Source organism: Populus euphratica, unplaced genomic scaffold, assembly GCF_000495115.2.
Source record: "Populus euphratica unplaced genomic scaffold, PopEup_1.0 scaffold92.1, whole genome shotgun sequence".
Taxonomy (NCBI): domain Eukaryota; kingdom Viridiplantae; phylum Streptophyta; class Magnoliopsida; order Malpighiales; family Salicaceae; genus Populus; species Populus euphratica.
This window is the reverse complement of record NW_011499974.1, coordinates 497,030-511,518: the sequence shown is the minus strand read 5'-3', so window position 1 is coordinate 511,518 and position 14,489 is coordinate 497,030. Positions and strand designations below refer to the sequence as shown.

At 35.8% G+C, this 14,489-nt stretch overlaps 4 protein-coding genes across 8 annotated transcripts in view; 3 read left to right on the top strand and 1 right to left on the bottom strand.

Moving 5' to 3' along the window:
• The window catches only part of LOC105139437 (elongation factor 1-delta 1-like), a 2,362-nt gene extending 1,094 nt beyond the window's left edge, over positions 1–1,268 (top strand). For all 3 annotated transcript variants that reach the window (XM_011045865.1, XM_011045864.1, XM_011045866.1), the window contains 3 exons: positions 196–309; positions 789–950; positions 1,041–1,268. In XM_011045865.1, coding sequence (XP_011044167.1) covers positions 196–309; positions 789–950; positions 1,041–1,042 — 278 coding nt within the window. In that variant the 3' untranslated portion in view covers positions 1,043–1,268. The remainder of the gene's footprint in view (positions 1–195; positions 310–788; positions 951–1,040) is intronic.
• A 1,354-nt stretch (positions 1,269–2,622) lies between these two features.
• LOC105139436 (UPF0235 protein At5g63440) lies at positions 2,623–6,347 on the top strand. Of its 2 annotated transcripts, XM_011045863.1 has the most exons (8): positions 2,623–2,862; positions 2,943–3,079; positions 3,249–3,363; positions 3,743–3,896; positions 4,096–4,189; positions 5,240–5,328; positions 5,444–5,512; positions 6,074–6,347. In XM_011045863.1, the coding sequence occupies exons 2-8, from the start codon at positions 2,965–2,967 to the stop codon at positions 6,131–6,133; spliced, it is 696 nt and encodes a 231-aa protein (XP_011044165.1). In that variant the 5' UTR covers positions 2,623–2,862; positions 2,943–2,964; the 3' UTR covers positions 6,134–6,347. The 2 variants fall into 2 exon arrangements, with proteins under 2 accessions (XP_011044165.1, XP_011044164.1); XM_011045862.1 differs by having other exon boundaries at positions 2,625–3,079.
• A 576-nt stretch (positions 6,348–6,923) lies between these two features.
• Positions 6,924–9,748, bottom strand: LOC105139435 (60S ribosomal protein L17-like). The gene is made up of 7 exons (XM_011045860.1): positions 9,649–9,748; positions 9,377–9,413; positions 9,238–9,278; positions 7,698–7,928; positions 7,487–7,589; positions 7,323–7,390; positions 6,924–7,211 (listed from the first exon to the last, which is right to left on the bottom strand). Exons 1-7 carry the CDS (start codon positions 9,649–9,651, stop codon positions 7,149–7,151), a joined length of 546 nt encoding a protein of 181 aa, XP_011044162.1. The 5' UTR covers positions 9,652–9,748; the 3' UTR covers positions 6,924–7,148.
• Positions 9,749–9,877: 129 nt separating this feature from the next.
• On the top strand, positions 9,878–12,714 carry LOC105139434 (SWI/SNF complex component SNF12 homolog). 2 transcript variants are annotated; one of them, XM_011045859.1, is made up of 3 exons: positions 9,878–11,985; positions 12,176–12,272; positions 12,358–12,714. In XM_011045859.1, the coding sequence occupies exons 1-2, from the start codon at positions 10,445–10,447 to the stop codon at positions 12,243–12,245; spliced, it is 1,611 nt and encodes a 536-aa protein (XP_011044161.1). In that variant the 5' UTR covers positions 9,878–10,444; the 3' UTR covers positions 12,246–12,272; positions 12,358–12,714. The 2 variants fall into 2 exon arrangements, with proteins under 2 accessions (XP_011044161.1, XP_011044160.1); XM_011045858.1 differs by having other exon boundaries at positions 12,176–12,714.
• The last annotated feature ends 1,775 nt before the right edge of the window (positions 12,715–14,489 follow it).

Sequence of the window (14,489 nt, the reverse complement as noted above, 5' to 3'; positions counted from 1 at the left end):
AAAGAGTGTAAGTTTCTCTCTTCAAGAAGAAATATATGTTATGGAGTTTTTTTTAGTAAAATTTTATCCAGGTCGCGTCTTTTTATTTCATGTTTATTTAGGCCCCCTACTTGATTGGTTTAACCATCGTTCTGTTATCTTACAGTGACAAACTTGAATTTATGATAATTTCTTTTTGGTTGTTCCTCTTCTCAGCCGGCAAGTCATCTGTTTTGTTGGATGTAAAGCCTTGGGATGATGAGACTGACATGAAGAAGCTCGAGGAAGCAGTCAGAAGTGTTGAGATGGAAGGTCTTTTTTGGGGAGCATGTAAGTTCTTTGAAGAGCTACTAAATGCAACTTTCCTTTCAATCATAAATTCAAATACAACTATTTTTTTTTCTTGTTTCTCTTGAAGTGTTATCATTTCTCAATTTTTAAGTGATTGCATCATTTGGTCTGTGTTCTACTAGGCATTTCTTTCAAAGTTAATGTGTATAAGCTGTTCCCCTTGCAACTACAAGGAAGAATCTTGATTGATGGCACTGGATAGTTTGTGCTTCTCTAGGCATTTCCTTGAAAGTTAAATGTGCATAAGCTGTTCTCTTTTTAATGTCTGTTTAGTGCGGAACATTATATCTGTTTATTGAACGTTTGTGCTGGTATGGTATCTCTGTTTTCTTTAAATTAATGTTTAATTGGCGTTAAAGCTGTAAATGTGTGTCATGTGGTTTTCTATTCACCTTAAAAGGAGAAACTTTTGATCTTGACTTGTATTTCTGATGCTTTCATGCTGTTTCCTATGGCAGCCAAGCTTGTACCTGTGGGATATGGCATTAAGAAAATGACAATCATGCTAACAATTGTTGATGACTTGGTCTCCGTGGACACTCTTATTGAGGAACGTCTGACGGCCGAACCCATCAACGAGTATGTCCAGAGCTGTGACATCGTGGCCTTCAACAAAATCTGTAAGTATAGACGAGCCTTGAATGGTAGTGTATGTTGATACGATAGTTTGCTGATTCACGCTCACCTGTTGATTTTTTCTTGTTTTGCAGAATCCGAGGATCACAGGAGAGGTTTCTAGCAGTGGGAAAGTTATTTATCTACCATTGCTTTGCAATGATAATATATTTTCTTTTCCTTCTGTTGCTCAGAACTTGAATTTATTGTAGTCTTGTTAATTATTTGTGGTCCTAGTAAATGGGTGTCAAACTCTAATGGCAACAATTTTCTCTATAGCCTTGTTGGCAATGAAATTCTATTCCAGTTTGGTTTGCTGTCAAGATGGATTTTGCAAATACAGTTCACCACCCAACCCGGTGTTTTCTTGGACCAGGGGATTGATCTTCCATTGCAGTAGTACCATGCCTGTTAAGACGCGAAGATTTGAGGGAGAGGGTCCGAGGATGACTGTTAAAATTGATGAGCAGTCTGTCAATGCTCAATGCAAGGATGTGAATAATATTATTCACCTTCTTCTGACATCAATTCTCCTACTCTCCTTGATCTTCTCTATATAAGTGATCTGTAAATGTGAAGAAATAATAATTTAGAATCAAATCAGCCACTGCATTGAAAAATTGATTAGACAAGGTTTATCTAAACCACAAAAAAAAAGTGATCGAAAAAGCATTACGTGGAGCCCTGTCTCCTTTTATTTCTTCAATAGTAACTCTAGAGTGCAAAAAGTTTCCTTATAATTCCAATTTCGTTATATAAACGATACATTTACTCGCTGTAGATTTGTTTTGTTTTAATTTTTCAGTGTATTAGGAAATAAATACTATGTTAGCATACAATTTGATCATCAATGAGAGTATGATTACTGAAAACAAAGGCTTAGATGCGAGGGTCCATGGGCCACCAAGGCCCATCCTGGGAATATAGATTTTGTTTATTTATTTTTAATGTTATTTTTTATTTTTTAAATTTCATTATTAAATATTTAATTAGTTTTTATATTTTATTTTGATTTACTTTCGTAAAGATATTATAATTTCAAACAAATATCTCAATATTTTATTAATATTAATTTGTTTTTTCATTTCGATTCAATTTAAATGCTTTATAAAAATTTTTTATTTGATGTTTTCATATTTGTTTAATAATATTATAGGTTTTCATTAGAATTTTGACAATTTTTTTTCAATTACTAGGTATAAAATACAAACAAATCATGAATATTTAATTACCATAAAAGTTATGTTTTGTTTTTAAAAATTTTAATACATTTTTAAATAACTTTATCACATTTATCAATATTTTTTTCTTCAATCTTATACTAAATTCATCTTATACTAAATTCCAAGACTTTGTTTGAATATTTTTTTTATGGCCATATTCAATTTTTGTTTGGGAAACAATGTTTAGAAAACAATTTTTGTAATTTATAAAATATTATGATATTGGGTTGATTATTGGTTTTGCATGTGCATGAACTGTTTTTTTTCTTTGATTTTTTTCCATTTAAATTTATTTTTATTGAATATTTTGTTGGTTTTTATTTTTTTAAAAAATTCTATCCTTCAACCAAACGATGGAATTTAATTGGCCAAATTTAATAACAATATAATTTTTTTTTAATTTTTTTATGTTAATTTTTTTCTTAATTCAACGTGCAGCGTTGCGCCTGAGGGAATCCATTGTTTGCCTAAATTTTGGTTGTTATCATTCCAGGCCACCGAAAGAATAACATATGGTTTTGCAATGCCAAACCATGTCTTTTTTCCTGGAGAAAAAAAACGAGGACATCAGCATCGGCACGACCACTGACGGCGCAAGAAGCGTCCTTTGTTGTGGTAAAAATAAAACTGCGTGATGTATGTTACGACGTCGTTTCGCAGTTTATGATTTTTGATGGGTGTTGAAAGCTTGAAGGTTCGACAACTTCCTCTCTCTCTACCTTCCTTGTTTGCTCTGAATTGGATTGAGTAGGGGAGGAGTCATCCGAGTCGTAGATTTCAAGTGAGAGAGAAAGAGATGCCGAAGAGGACAACGCACACGTACTCAAGCGAGGACGCAGCTCCCGACGGACCAGACTCGGATCTCTTCGTTTACTATTGCAAGCATTGTGGCTCTCACGTCCTTATCACTGGTTCCTCTCTCTTCCCTTTCTTCTTAACTTTCAATCACTTTATTCCATAAAAATTATATGAGAAGTCAGTTACTTAATTCGTTGATTATTTGTGTTTTAATTAATTGTTTAATCTCAGACAACTGTGCTAAAAAAATAATTAAAAATACTGAAATATGTTTGTTATAAGATACGCAATTGCAGAAAATGCCGAAAAGGAAGACTGACAAAGCTTATGCATTGGACAAGAAGAAGCATCTTGCAAGGCTTAACGTTGACGAGGCTGGAAAAGTTGTCTTGAAAAGGTAGATTGCCTTTTCTTTTTTTATTCTTACTATTTGGAAACCTAAATGGAAGGTTAGGATTGTTCTGTGTTTTCTCTCTCTGTTTTTTTTTTTTTTTTTTAATTTTATTTTACAAGTGTAGGATGCTGGGAGGGGTAAAGGCTTGAAATTTGAAATGGCGGTGAATCTTTAAAGCTAAATACTATGTTGAATTGTCTATTCATTCATTGCCATCTACATGCTGACGGCATTGGTTGCTTGCTGTATGTTGAACTGCTAAAGTAGTATATATTTGCAAGGGTGTGTTTTTTAGTGTAAACATTATGTTCTTGAGATTTCAGTTATAGATAGATTATAGTTGCACTAGAACTCATTATGATTCTGCATCATTCCTGTCCAGGGGTGAAGGGAAATTGGAGAAGCAATTTCGTATGAATTGCATGGGCTGTGGGTTGTTTGTTTGCTATCGAGCAGAAGAAGATCTGGAATTTGCTTCTTTTATATATGTTATAGATGGTGCACTTAGCACAGTTGCTGCTGAAACAAACCCTCAGGTACAAATAATTATTGTTAAGATTTGGAGTGTTCCACTATCCAAATCTCTTACATAATAAATTAGGAGACTTTATCCAATGTTCATTTAGCATATAATTTGTTGCCTTTTTTTTTTTTTTTGTAAGTGGGTGATGTTCATGCATAAAAATGATAAAATATTATAAATTTCCTCTTATGGTTTTCCGGCATATGCTGTAGGATGCTCCAGTGCCCCCTTGCATATCACAATTAGGAGGACTTGTGCAGGTGGCCATAGAGGTTGAAGACCGTGCACAAAGATCAGCAATAACAAGTAATGTCATCTTTCCTTACTGGCTTGATCTGCACATCTTTGATATTATTTGGCTCGCTTCTCTGTCTTGTTCTCATTTAAACGGGCATAACCTTTCTGTGACTGGTTATACAAATATGAATGAATGATGTAAATCAATTAAACTTGTTACTGATATGCCTGTAAGTTGACTCATGTGTCTGCCTGCCCGCCTTACATGCAAGATGCAGTTGAATTAAATTCGGCACCTATATATCCCATGGATGTTGAGAGTTTTGTCCATGCATGAAGTGGCGCACACGATGCACATGTATATACAAATAATATAAATGGATGTATCTCTTCGTAGAAGTGGAAGAGAGAGGAGCAGGGATGGGGAGAGCTGAGTGGAAATTTAGGAATATTGAGCAAAAAAGACCCTGTTATTGTAGTAATGTGGTTGTTTACGTAGCCTTGGTGCTTGTGTCTTGGAAATTAGATGGTCTCGTTGAGGGTATCTTGTGACCCTAATTCCCTTCTCCTTTTACTGATGAAGTAATTGGAGTTATCTATATGGAGTTCAGAGCTGACAGCAGACTTGATAGTGTTTCCCTGGCACAGTACATCCCTTAATTATAATCACTTCTTCGCTCACCAAAAATTGAGTAAAAAATGAATTATAGTGGATATGGAAAAAGTGGGATGCCTTTTCTTATACTTTTCTCAAGTTAACTAATGTAGTGTTTCCTCTGTTGTCATCCTGTGTCTATGCAACACCCCTCATTTCTTGTTTGTGCTCCTTAATTTGACCTCAAATCCATGAAAACAGAAGAGATTCTGGACAGGAACAAACCACCTATGTTTCGTACCCACAAACAGTGATATGCTTGAATGCATACAAAATGTAACATACAAACATGCAAATATTTCATAGAAATGCACATTAAGATGTTTGACTTATATTTGCATGAAGGAAATTTCAGAAAGGTGATTGAAAAGAACAATGTAATTGTCTTATCTAGTACTTTGCATGATATGGTAATGTATTAATTTTTTATTTATGATCATTATGCTTGATATATTTCTTTCCAGGAGTGAATGCTGATGATGTTCGAGTTACTGTAGCTGCACCTGCTGCCCGTGGAGAAGCTAACAATGAACTTTTGGAATTCATGGGCAGGGTATGCTCGTCCATCACAATCCTATTTTGTAAATTGATAGGCTAGTAAAATTAGGCACAGAATCTTATATCATCAAATTAATTTGCCAAGGTTAACATGATTTGCCTTCACACAGGTTTTGGGTCTGAGGTTGAGCCAGATGACTCTTCAAAGAGGATGGAATAACAAATCCAAGCTGCTCGTTGTAAGTAAAATCGAAAAGTTCTGTTTTTTCATAAGCTTAGGTGTGCATGATGAATGTGTGCTTGCATGCTTGCATCTTTGGTTAATCTGTAAAATCTTTGTTAGATGGAAGTTTTGTTTGAGACCCAGTGAACTTTATACAATGCCACATGTGTTGGAGATCAACTTGTTATATGGAAAATTATGCTTCTGAATTCTGATACTGCTTAGACAATTCATTAACTTCTTTAAATATTTCCAGCTTAAGTGGAAGAGAAATAGTAATATTAAGTAGGATATACTTGATAAAACTTGGAAAACCTCTCTTCAAATTAGCTGATTTCCATGTAAATCATCTAAAGCTGGTTGCCCTCAGATGACCTTTCAATCCAAACCAGTCCAAATTAATCTATTGTCTTTAGGAAAGCTGCCAATGTAAACAAGAGAAGCATTATATTTGGCGGCTGCCTTAATTTTTCCCCGAATTGTCAACAAGCGAGCATTTACAGAGAACTTTTACGTATCCATGATTCTGCTTCTAGAAGTTGTCTCCATTTTAATGATCTTTTTATTCTTTTACCAGGTGGAGGATCTATCTGCTAGACAGGTTTATGAGAAACTACTAGAAGCTGTACAACCCTGAAGCTACTGCATTTTCTAAATTATTTCAGTTTTTTTGCTTGTATTGGATTAATTTATCTGTGATCAATTCAAATGTAAAATTTATAGTTTGAACTCGAATACTGTAGTTAGAGCCCATCATCTGGTGTGTAATTGTATCATCGACTGAAATACCTGGCCAACTCTCAATTGAATTGATCCTGTACCTCCCTGCTCAAGAGATTGCTTGAACGAAATCATGTCCGCAATACATCATCTGGTGTGTAATTGTATCATCGACTGAAATACCTGGCCACCTCTCAATTGAATTGATCCTGTACCTCCCTGCTCAAGAGAATGCTTGAACGAAATCATGTCCGCGATCTGTATTGCTGTCCCCAAATTTTAGGCGGGCAAGAATGGCCTCGTACCGCCCTGATCAGCCATGCTATAAGAAGATTGTGCTGGTGAGAAATTTTGCATCGGAATATGACAAAAAGCTTCAAAATGCTTGGCGTGGTTGTAGATGGATAGAAAATGAACAATATCAGCAACGGTTGTTTAGGAGAGTTGGTGAACAGAGAAGCAAGATTTACTGCCACACGAAGTCATTCTCACATTAAGGATAAAGAAAAGAGTGAAGCTGTGCAATAATGACAGAAAAGGCACGTTAATCACTCAAATCAGGAAAGGGACCGCGTATCGAAGCAGCAGCAACATCATCCTTCTCACTAGACCTAGATTTTTGTTCTAAGCAAACAGGAGAAACCAAATCAAGTAGTTCCTCAAAAAAGCCAAGAAGAAAGCACTAACTGTTTAATGAGAGAGATCAGTGATTCTATCATCACCATGGAATTTCATTGAATGTCTATGAGATTCATGATTGCCCAAACCACACAAATTGGGATAAAAAGTTAAGATTAACAATGTAAGAAAATCATTTATAAGCTCCAGAACAAAATCTTTTCGAAAGAATTTATAGTTTAATAGGCAGCAGAAACAAAAGAAAAACAAAAATTTTCTAATGGAGGCATAATCCTGGATCGCCCCAACACTTTTCAGGAGGAAGCTCCACTGCGAAGAGCACCCTTGGGCTTTCTTGGAGCAATCTGAGTATCAGCCTGGAAAAAAGGAAAGGACATTCTATGTAAGATGCAAAACCACAACATCAAATAAGCAAATACACAACAGTTCTACCCTTTGCACCATTACTAAAATTTTCAGAGTATTACCTCTTTCTTGACAGGCTCTTCCTTCTCTGACAAAGTCAACTCAATGTGGCAAGGCGATGACATGTAAGCTGCCAAAGAAATCATACATCACTATTACGTGCACATGCTCAAATAGAAACGACAAACAGATAAAAAAAATTGGATGGCTAAAAGTATGGACTCACGATTGATCCTTCCATGGGCACGATAAGTACGACGACGCTGTTTTTGGGCTTGATTGACTTGGATATGTGATATGTAAAGTGCATCGACATCCAAACCTTTTACCTAAACAATGAGTAGACAAAATTTACACAACATTGTATAGGAAATCCATGTGGACACGAAGGAAATATAAGAGTAAAATTACAGACACATAACAGGAGAAGTAGCTACCTCAGCGTTGCTTTCAGCATTCTTCAGCAAATCAAGGATGAATTTAGCAGATTTAACAGGCCACCGCCCTTGTCCATTTGAATGGCGGTTCTTAGCTTGAGCAGTTCGCCCAACACCACGACAGAAGCGGCGGAATGGAATAGCTTGCTTGTGTGCCAAAACATCCTCCAAGTACCCTTTAGCCTTGCCCAAAGGCAATTTCCGGATTGAAAAAGCAGTCTCTCTTGTATTCTGAGATAGAGAATGGCAACATTGTAGTCAGCACAGCCATTTTGGTAATTTCAACAGAGTGTAAGTCATGGTGCTGCTTCATATAGGTTGGAGAACTGAATGTGCAATCATAGAGCAACTTCAACAGCATGAACCAAACTCATACAGTCAAATTTCAAAAAAGATTAAAAAATATCATGCATATAACAAGTTATTCTATATTTGTCACAAAATAATACGTGCCAGGGGCAATAACAGCACTTAATCTAGTCTCACATTTAAAGGAAACCCTGAGCACGAGTGCCCAGAGGATCATACTTGCAACACACAAAAATAGAAAAGAAAAATTAAAAAATAAAGAACTTATTTTGTAGACATGTTTCAAAGATTGAGAGGCTCATCTTGTTCGCACCAGTTCAACCCGTTAACCATATCACTCTAATGCACATTTGACTAGTCCAATTAAGCTCCAAAGACAATGCAATTACTGAAGCCTCAGCAGTAAATAACTCAAAATCAGATAATGGGGAATACAAGTCTACTGAAGCTCATCAGAAGTCCATTCACAGAACTCAATAGATTTCTATAACATAACCCCTTACTCCAGTCATCCTCCTCCATGCTGACTAAGAAATAAAACTGAAACCTAGAAGAAGCAATAAAAAGTTGGGTTACATTGCACAGCAAGACCCTCTCTGTGTTAAAATATTTTAATCTCATATGTAAATTTTAATAAGCCCTTATCCACTATGCAGGAATCTGAATTGAGCGACACTAAAATATTTTGCATGAAACAAAAAATAAAAGACAAAGTTCCATGGAAGAAGCTGAAAGCTCTCATTAATTACCATAGAAAACATAACAAACTGTTTAGATGATGGAAGGAAAACAGTTTTGGCATATCGTGAAATTTCAACCAATTGCACACTGACAAATTCATATTATAGGTAAAATCCACTTCAATCAATACATTTAAGGCTATTCATATATATGAACTGGAGACAGCAAATTCAAACGGTGGCAACAAAAATAGTAGAGAAGTAGCAAGCTTATGAAAAACTGATGATCAACAACCCACAAGCAGCATGATTTTAGGTTCAGAAAAGTGCAGCAATGGGAAGCCATTATGCCAATATACTATATAGAATAAATGACCCCGTAATATATTCAACATAGAGACACAAGGTAAAGTGTTTACTGCGGCAGCATGCACGATCATTTACCAAAGCATTGGTAGCAAAACTACAATCAATTAGACACAACAAAATCAACAACACCACATTAAATTCCACAGGCAAAACATTGAAGCAGTGTAGAACTTTCAACATACCTTGAAGTGAACGCGGAGATCAAATCCCCTAGCTTTGCAGGCTGAAATAGTAACCGTAACACTAAAATCAGATTTCACTTTCTCAACAAAAGGAATAATTTATATAAAAAAGAAAAGATTGAAACTTTCACGTTCTTACACTTGGTGGGGTTATCTGGTTCTCTTGAATACTTCACCTGAAAAGATTAACAAAACATATCCCATAAGAAACCAGAAGAAAAGAAACACCCACTGTGATCTAAACTTTTTGCACTAATTCTAAGAGAGAATATCTTCCTTGTGTTGTCCCACAAGAAAATGAAAACACAACAAACCCGCAAAGATCTAAGTTTTTTAACTGCTTCTAAAAGAAGAACTCTTCATTTCTACTTCCAAACTTTAAAAAAAAAACACAGAGCTAAACAAACTCACCATTGCTGCAGCTTCTGTCTACACTTATGTGGCCACCAAAATAGAAATGCCCGCAGTAAAAACCCTAACAAAAGGGAGTTAGGGTTTCTCTAATTTTGGGCTCTTTCAAATGAGAAGCAGGTCCATTTCATCTGGGCCTAAGCTATTTACTTTGTCCAGTCAACTCTACAATTTAAAACAGGGGTATTTACGTCCTTTCGTTATCACAAAATAAATAAACACAAAACTGGAGAGGAAACCGGAAAAAAAAAAAAAACCAGAGCTTGGCTCGTCTTCAAGAAACAGAGAATTTGAAAAAAAAAAAAACAAATTCTGAAAGCAAAACATTGAACTGCAAAGCCTCTCTGTTTCATCCTTGTAAGCTTCTATTTTTTTCTCTTCTTATTTTCTTTCACGACATTTTCATATCTATAATTTTGTTATTGAGATTTACGCATTGCCTAGCTAGTTTTTGAAAAGAAAATCAAAATCACAAGGAAGAAAAGTTATGGCCTTTGTTTAATCATTTTTCAGTTAGAGATTTGCTTGATGTATGCTTAGTTAAAGCTTGTGGGTTGGTTCAGGGTTTGATTGTGGAACTAGGGTTTTGAAGTTTTGGTTCAGAGTAAGCTACTTTCATTGTTTAAGCTTAGTTTTTAGTTTTTACACTTTAAAGTTGTGAAATTTGGTGTTATTTTTGAAAACCCAGATTTTGATTTTTGTGTTATTTTAAGAGGTTGTCTGGGGTTTTGTTGTTGTTGGATGTAGAATTGTTTAGTTTTGAGGTAAATTGTGGCTGTATGAGACTGGGGTTTTAATGAATAATAATAGTAGTAATCCTGGAAGAAGTACTGGGGTTCCGCCCTCGTTTGTGAATTCTGTTGCCAAGGCACAATCTATGCACGTGAACCACCAAGCACCGCAGTTGCTATCACAGTCACAACCACAAACACAAGGTGGGCATCCAGGCCATTTTCAGCTATCCGAGCCGCAAGCTCAGGTCCTGGGACATGCTCAGTATGCACAGGCAGCTCATGCTCACTTTCAATCTCAGATACAATTGGCCAACCAATCCATTGCTCAGTTGCAAAATGTCAATTCTGGTAATGTTGGTGTACAATCACCTCCTGTAGCCACGCCTAGCATTGCTAGTGCTAAAAAGTCTAGCCATAAACCGCCCTCAAGGCCTTCAGGTGGTTCATCAAATGCCAACATGGCTTCTCTGTTTAAGACCATGGAGTTGACTCCAGCTGCTCATAGGAAGAAAAGGAAGCTTAATGAGAAGGAGATACCTGAAAAAGTTGCAGCTCTTTTGCCAGAGTCTGCACTTTATACCCAGCTGCTTGAATTTGAGGCTAGAGCGGATGCTGCTATGGCAAGAAAGAAGATGGATATTCAAGAGTCACTTAAAAACCCTCCCCGTGTTCGGAAAACACTTCGGGTATATGTATTTAACACTTTTGAAAATCAGGTGCAAGGGGCTAATGAGAGGAAGAATGCTGAGCCTCCTTCTTGGTCATTAAAGATCATTGGGAGGATATTGGAAGATGGGAAAGACCCTGTGCTGACTGGAATGATCCAGAAATCATATCCAAAATTCTCATCTTATTTCAAGAAAATTACAATATACTTGGACCAGAGCCTGTATCCAGATAACCATGTAATTTTATGGGAGAGCACACGGTCACCTGTTCTTCATGAGGGCTTTGAGGTTAAGAGAAAAGGAAATAAGGAATTTACTGCAAGAATTAGGCTGGAAATGAATTATGTGCCTGAGAAATTCAAGCTTTCACCTGCTCTTTCAGAAGTCCTTGGAATTGAGATAGAGACTCGCCCCAGAATTTTGGCGGCAATTTGGCATTATGTGAAGTCTAGGAAGTTGCAGAACCCAAATGATCCCTCCTTCTTCACATGTGACCCCCCTCTTCAGAAACTATTTGGGGAAGAGAAGATGAAATTTTCTCTGGTTTCACAGAAGATAAGTCTGCATTTAACTCCTCCACAGCCTATTCATTTGGAACATAAGATCAAGCTCTCAGGGAATTTCCCAGCTGGAACTACTTGCTATGATTTCATAGTTGATGTTCCTTCACCATTACAGAAGGACCTTGCTGCATACTTGACCAGCACAGAGAGTAACAAAGAAATTGATGCTTGTGATGAATTAATATGTAACTCTATACTGAAGATACATGAGCATCGTCGGAGGCGGGCTTTCTTTCTTGGTTTTAGTCAGTCTCCAGCAGAGTTTATTAATGCTTTGATTGCTTCTCAGAGCAAAGATCTGAAGCTTGTCGCTGGAGATGCTAGCCGCAATGCAGAAAAGGAGCAGCGATCTGGTTTCTATAATCAGCCATGGTAAGCATTTTTTCAGTTTTAATCTTATTTTATCTTGTCATTCATTATCAACACATGTCTTCAGATTTACCTTTTTACTCTTTGAATCCTGCCAAAAGGTTTTGGATTGGCCCTGCAAATTGAAGAAGAGAAGATGAAATGAAATTGTATTAATAGAATTTGCTTCTTCTTTTTTCCTTGTTTGGTGCAGGGTTGAAGATGCTGTTATTCGTTACCTAAATCGCAAGTCTACAGGAAGTGATGCTCCTGGAAGCTCTTGAATAAATGATCCTCAGATTGTCATGAAGGTGGCATGGAGTTCAATTATTGTGATTCCATTTTGGTCCCCAGTTCCTTTTTGTTCTCTTGTATTGATTTAGTTTGTTTCTGCAGTTACGTAGAGTTGTCTTATATCCTATTTCTTAGAGACCTTATGATGGGGATTCATTGGGTTCACATGGTGGTTATTATGCTTCATGAAGAAATATATGATATCTTGTTACATAGTATTCATAAATGCTGAAAGCTTGGAATGGGTGACTTCTGCTGTTATTAGGCACTGTTCACAGCATCTTGACCGCATTCATCATGAATACCAAGATATGTCAATTCATTTAGCTGTTTCTCGCGAAACCTTCCTGATACAATTTCACTTTCCTGAACTCTCTGTTTTTAATTCTCTCTTTTAGGCATGTCTACAAAATAAAATAAAAATAAATAAATAAAATCCCACCAACTTTTCCTCCTCAAGATCAGAATTTTGGCCTATCCCTTGTCCCAGAGCACAGTTTATTTGAACCACACGCCTGTTTCAATTCTTGATGCTATTGTGCTTAGCTGCATTATACTTTGGCCAGAGCATCTTCTACTTGTGTGGTCTTCTTAGCCTCGTCGTTGGTTTATGATAGCTTAGCCTGTGACTTGATTACATCACATCAATATTTCGCAATAATGCAACAAAATCATGCTTAAGTCTCTTGTGCTTATGAACTAAGATGTCAATTGTATGTTTTGGTTAATTTGTCTAGAATTTTTCAGTACGGAAATGATTATCCCGTTAAAATCGATGTTTACACACGAGAAAGACAAGGCAATTGAATGAGTTTGTTGTTGATCTTGTGAGCTCAAATAGATTCTTTGTATCTTCCTGGACGATCTTCGCTTAATATGGGGTCATTATAAATCGTTGTAATAACTTTTAGTATCCGCAAGATACCAAGCCCAGGCCCCAAGGGGTTCATCCAGCCTAGATATCATGCTCGAGTCTTACCATAGTTAAGATATAAAGTTGAATGGATAGAAATTAATATAATTATTACTGGAAAGAATTTTTGTTCTTTTAAAATAAAAGGTATAAAATATGTTTTAGAGATAATATTTATTAAACTGTTTATGTTGATTTTATTTATTTTTTAAAATTTCAAAATAAAGTTGTTTTGGTGATTTTTTTTCAATAAAAAAAAGTTAATATGTTGGTTGATCTTAGGTTTTTGATTAAATAAAGTCAAAATAAAAGAGGTGTGGGTCAACCTATCAAGTTGATATAAATTTTATAATTGGTTTTATTTTATTGTTATTGGTTTCAATAATAAATATAAATTAAAATAAATAAAAAATAATAATACTTATTTTTTAAAATGTATAAATTTTATAGTGGTATATATTAAGAGAAATATTTTTTTTTATATTTTGTTATGTTTTATATACCATTAAAAAACAAAACAAAAATCATCACTTTATTTTGTCCGTACTCACTGTCTTCAGGCAGCAATGAAATGCAACTTTGACTGACGCATTCCATCAATTTATAACGAAACCATGCCAACAATGAAATAAATGTATTTAAATATCAGCTGAAGTGGAGGGGTCTTATAAATTAATGAAATGTCATTATCAATGTTTTTAAATTTCCACCCCATTAAATAATATATTCGGGTCTGGATATAAAAATAATATTATTAAAAACCCGACAAATTCCTGTCTCTTTAGATAAGTGTAGGCATAAAGATAGTTTTTATTAACCAATTTGTTAAGGCAGGACCTTTACAGAGCACGAAACAGTATAACTTTTGTTTTTCTTACAGTCCCTGTGTGGCCAACTTCCGATCAGGTGGAGGATGTTCGAAAACCTAAAAATACAAAGAGAAATATAAAAATCACAGAGGAATGTATTAGAATTATATTGATATATTCTCTGTCTGTGACCGCCGGCGATCCATGAAATTCTCACATGGGTATCTCTCTCGTAGGTGGAAACTGCCATGTTACATGATGACAAGGCAGCTTGAAACTACAGGATCATCATTTAACATGCACATGCTCTGCATATATATTGCCCCTATGGAGGTACAGTTCATGTAGCCATGATGTCTGCCCATCATGCATGCATGTTGGAGCCCTGCCTCTTCATCCATAGATCCCATATGGGCGTGCGAGCTTTCTTTTCTATTGCTTCATGCTTGCTCAAAAGGAGCTTCCATGCTAGCTAGGGTTTTCGAGCTTCAGTTTTATTACGTACTGGTCCA

Coding starts and splice junctions, on each gene's coding strand:
- LOC105139436 (XM_011045863.1), top strand. CDS start 2,965: ATGCCGAAGAGGACAACGCACACGTACTCAAGCGAGGACGCAGCTCCC. Junction 4,190..5,239: donor ACAAAGATCAGCAATAACAA/GTAATGTCATCT, acceptor ATTTCTTTCCAG/GAGTGAATGCTGATGATGTT. Junction 5,513..6,073: donor ACAAATCCAAGCTGCTCGTT/GTAAGTAAAATC, acceptor TTCTTTTACCAG/GTGGAGGATCTATCTGCTAG.
- LOC105139435 (XM_011045860.1), bottom strand. Junction 7,590..7,697: donor ATGCTGAAAGCAACGCTGAG/GTAGCTACTTCT, acceptor CTCATTGTTTAG/GTAAAAGGTTTGGATGTCGA. Junction 7,391..7,486: donor TGCCCATGGAAGGATCAATC/GTGAGTCCATAC, acceptor TTTCTTTGGCAG/CTTACATGTCATCGCCTTGC.
- LOC105139434 (XM_011045859.1), top strand. CDS start 10,445: ATGAATAATAATAGTAGTAATCCTGGAAGAAGTACTGGGGTTCCGCCC. Junction 11,986..12,175: donor GGTTTCTATAATCAGCCATG/GTAAGCATTTTT, acceptor TGTTTGGTGCAG/GGTTGAAGATGCTGTTATTC.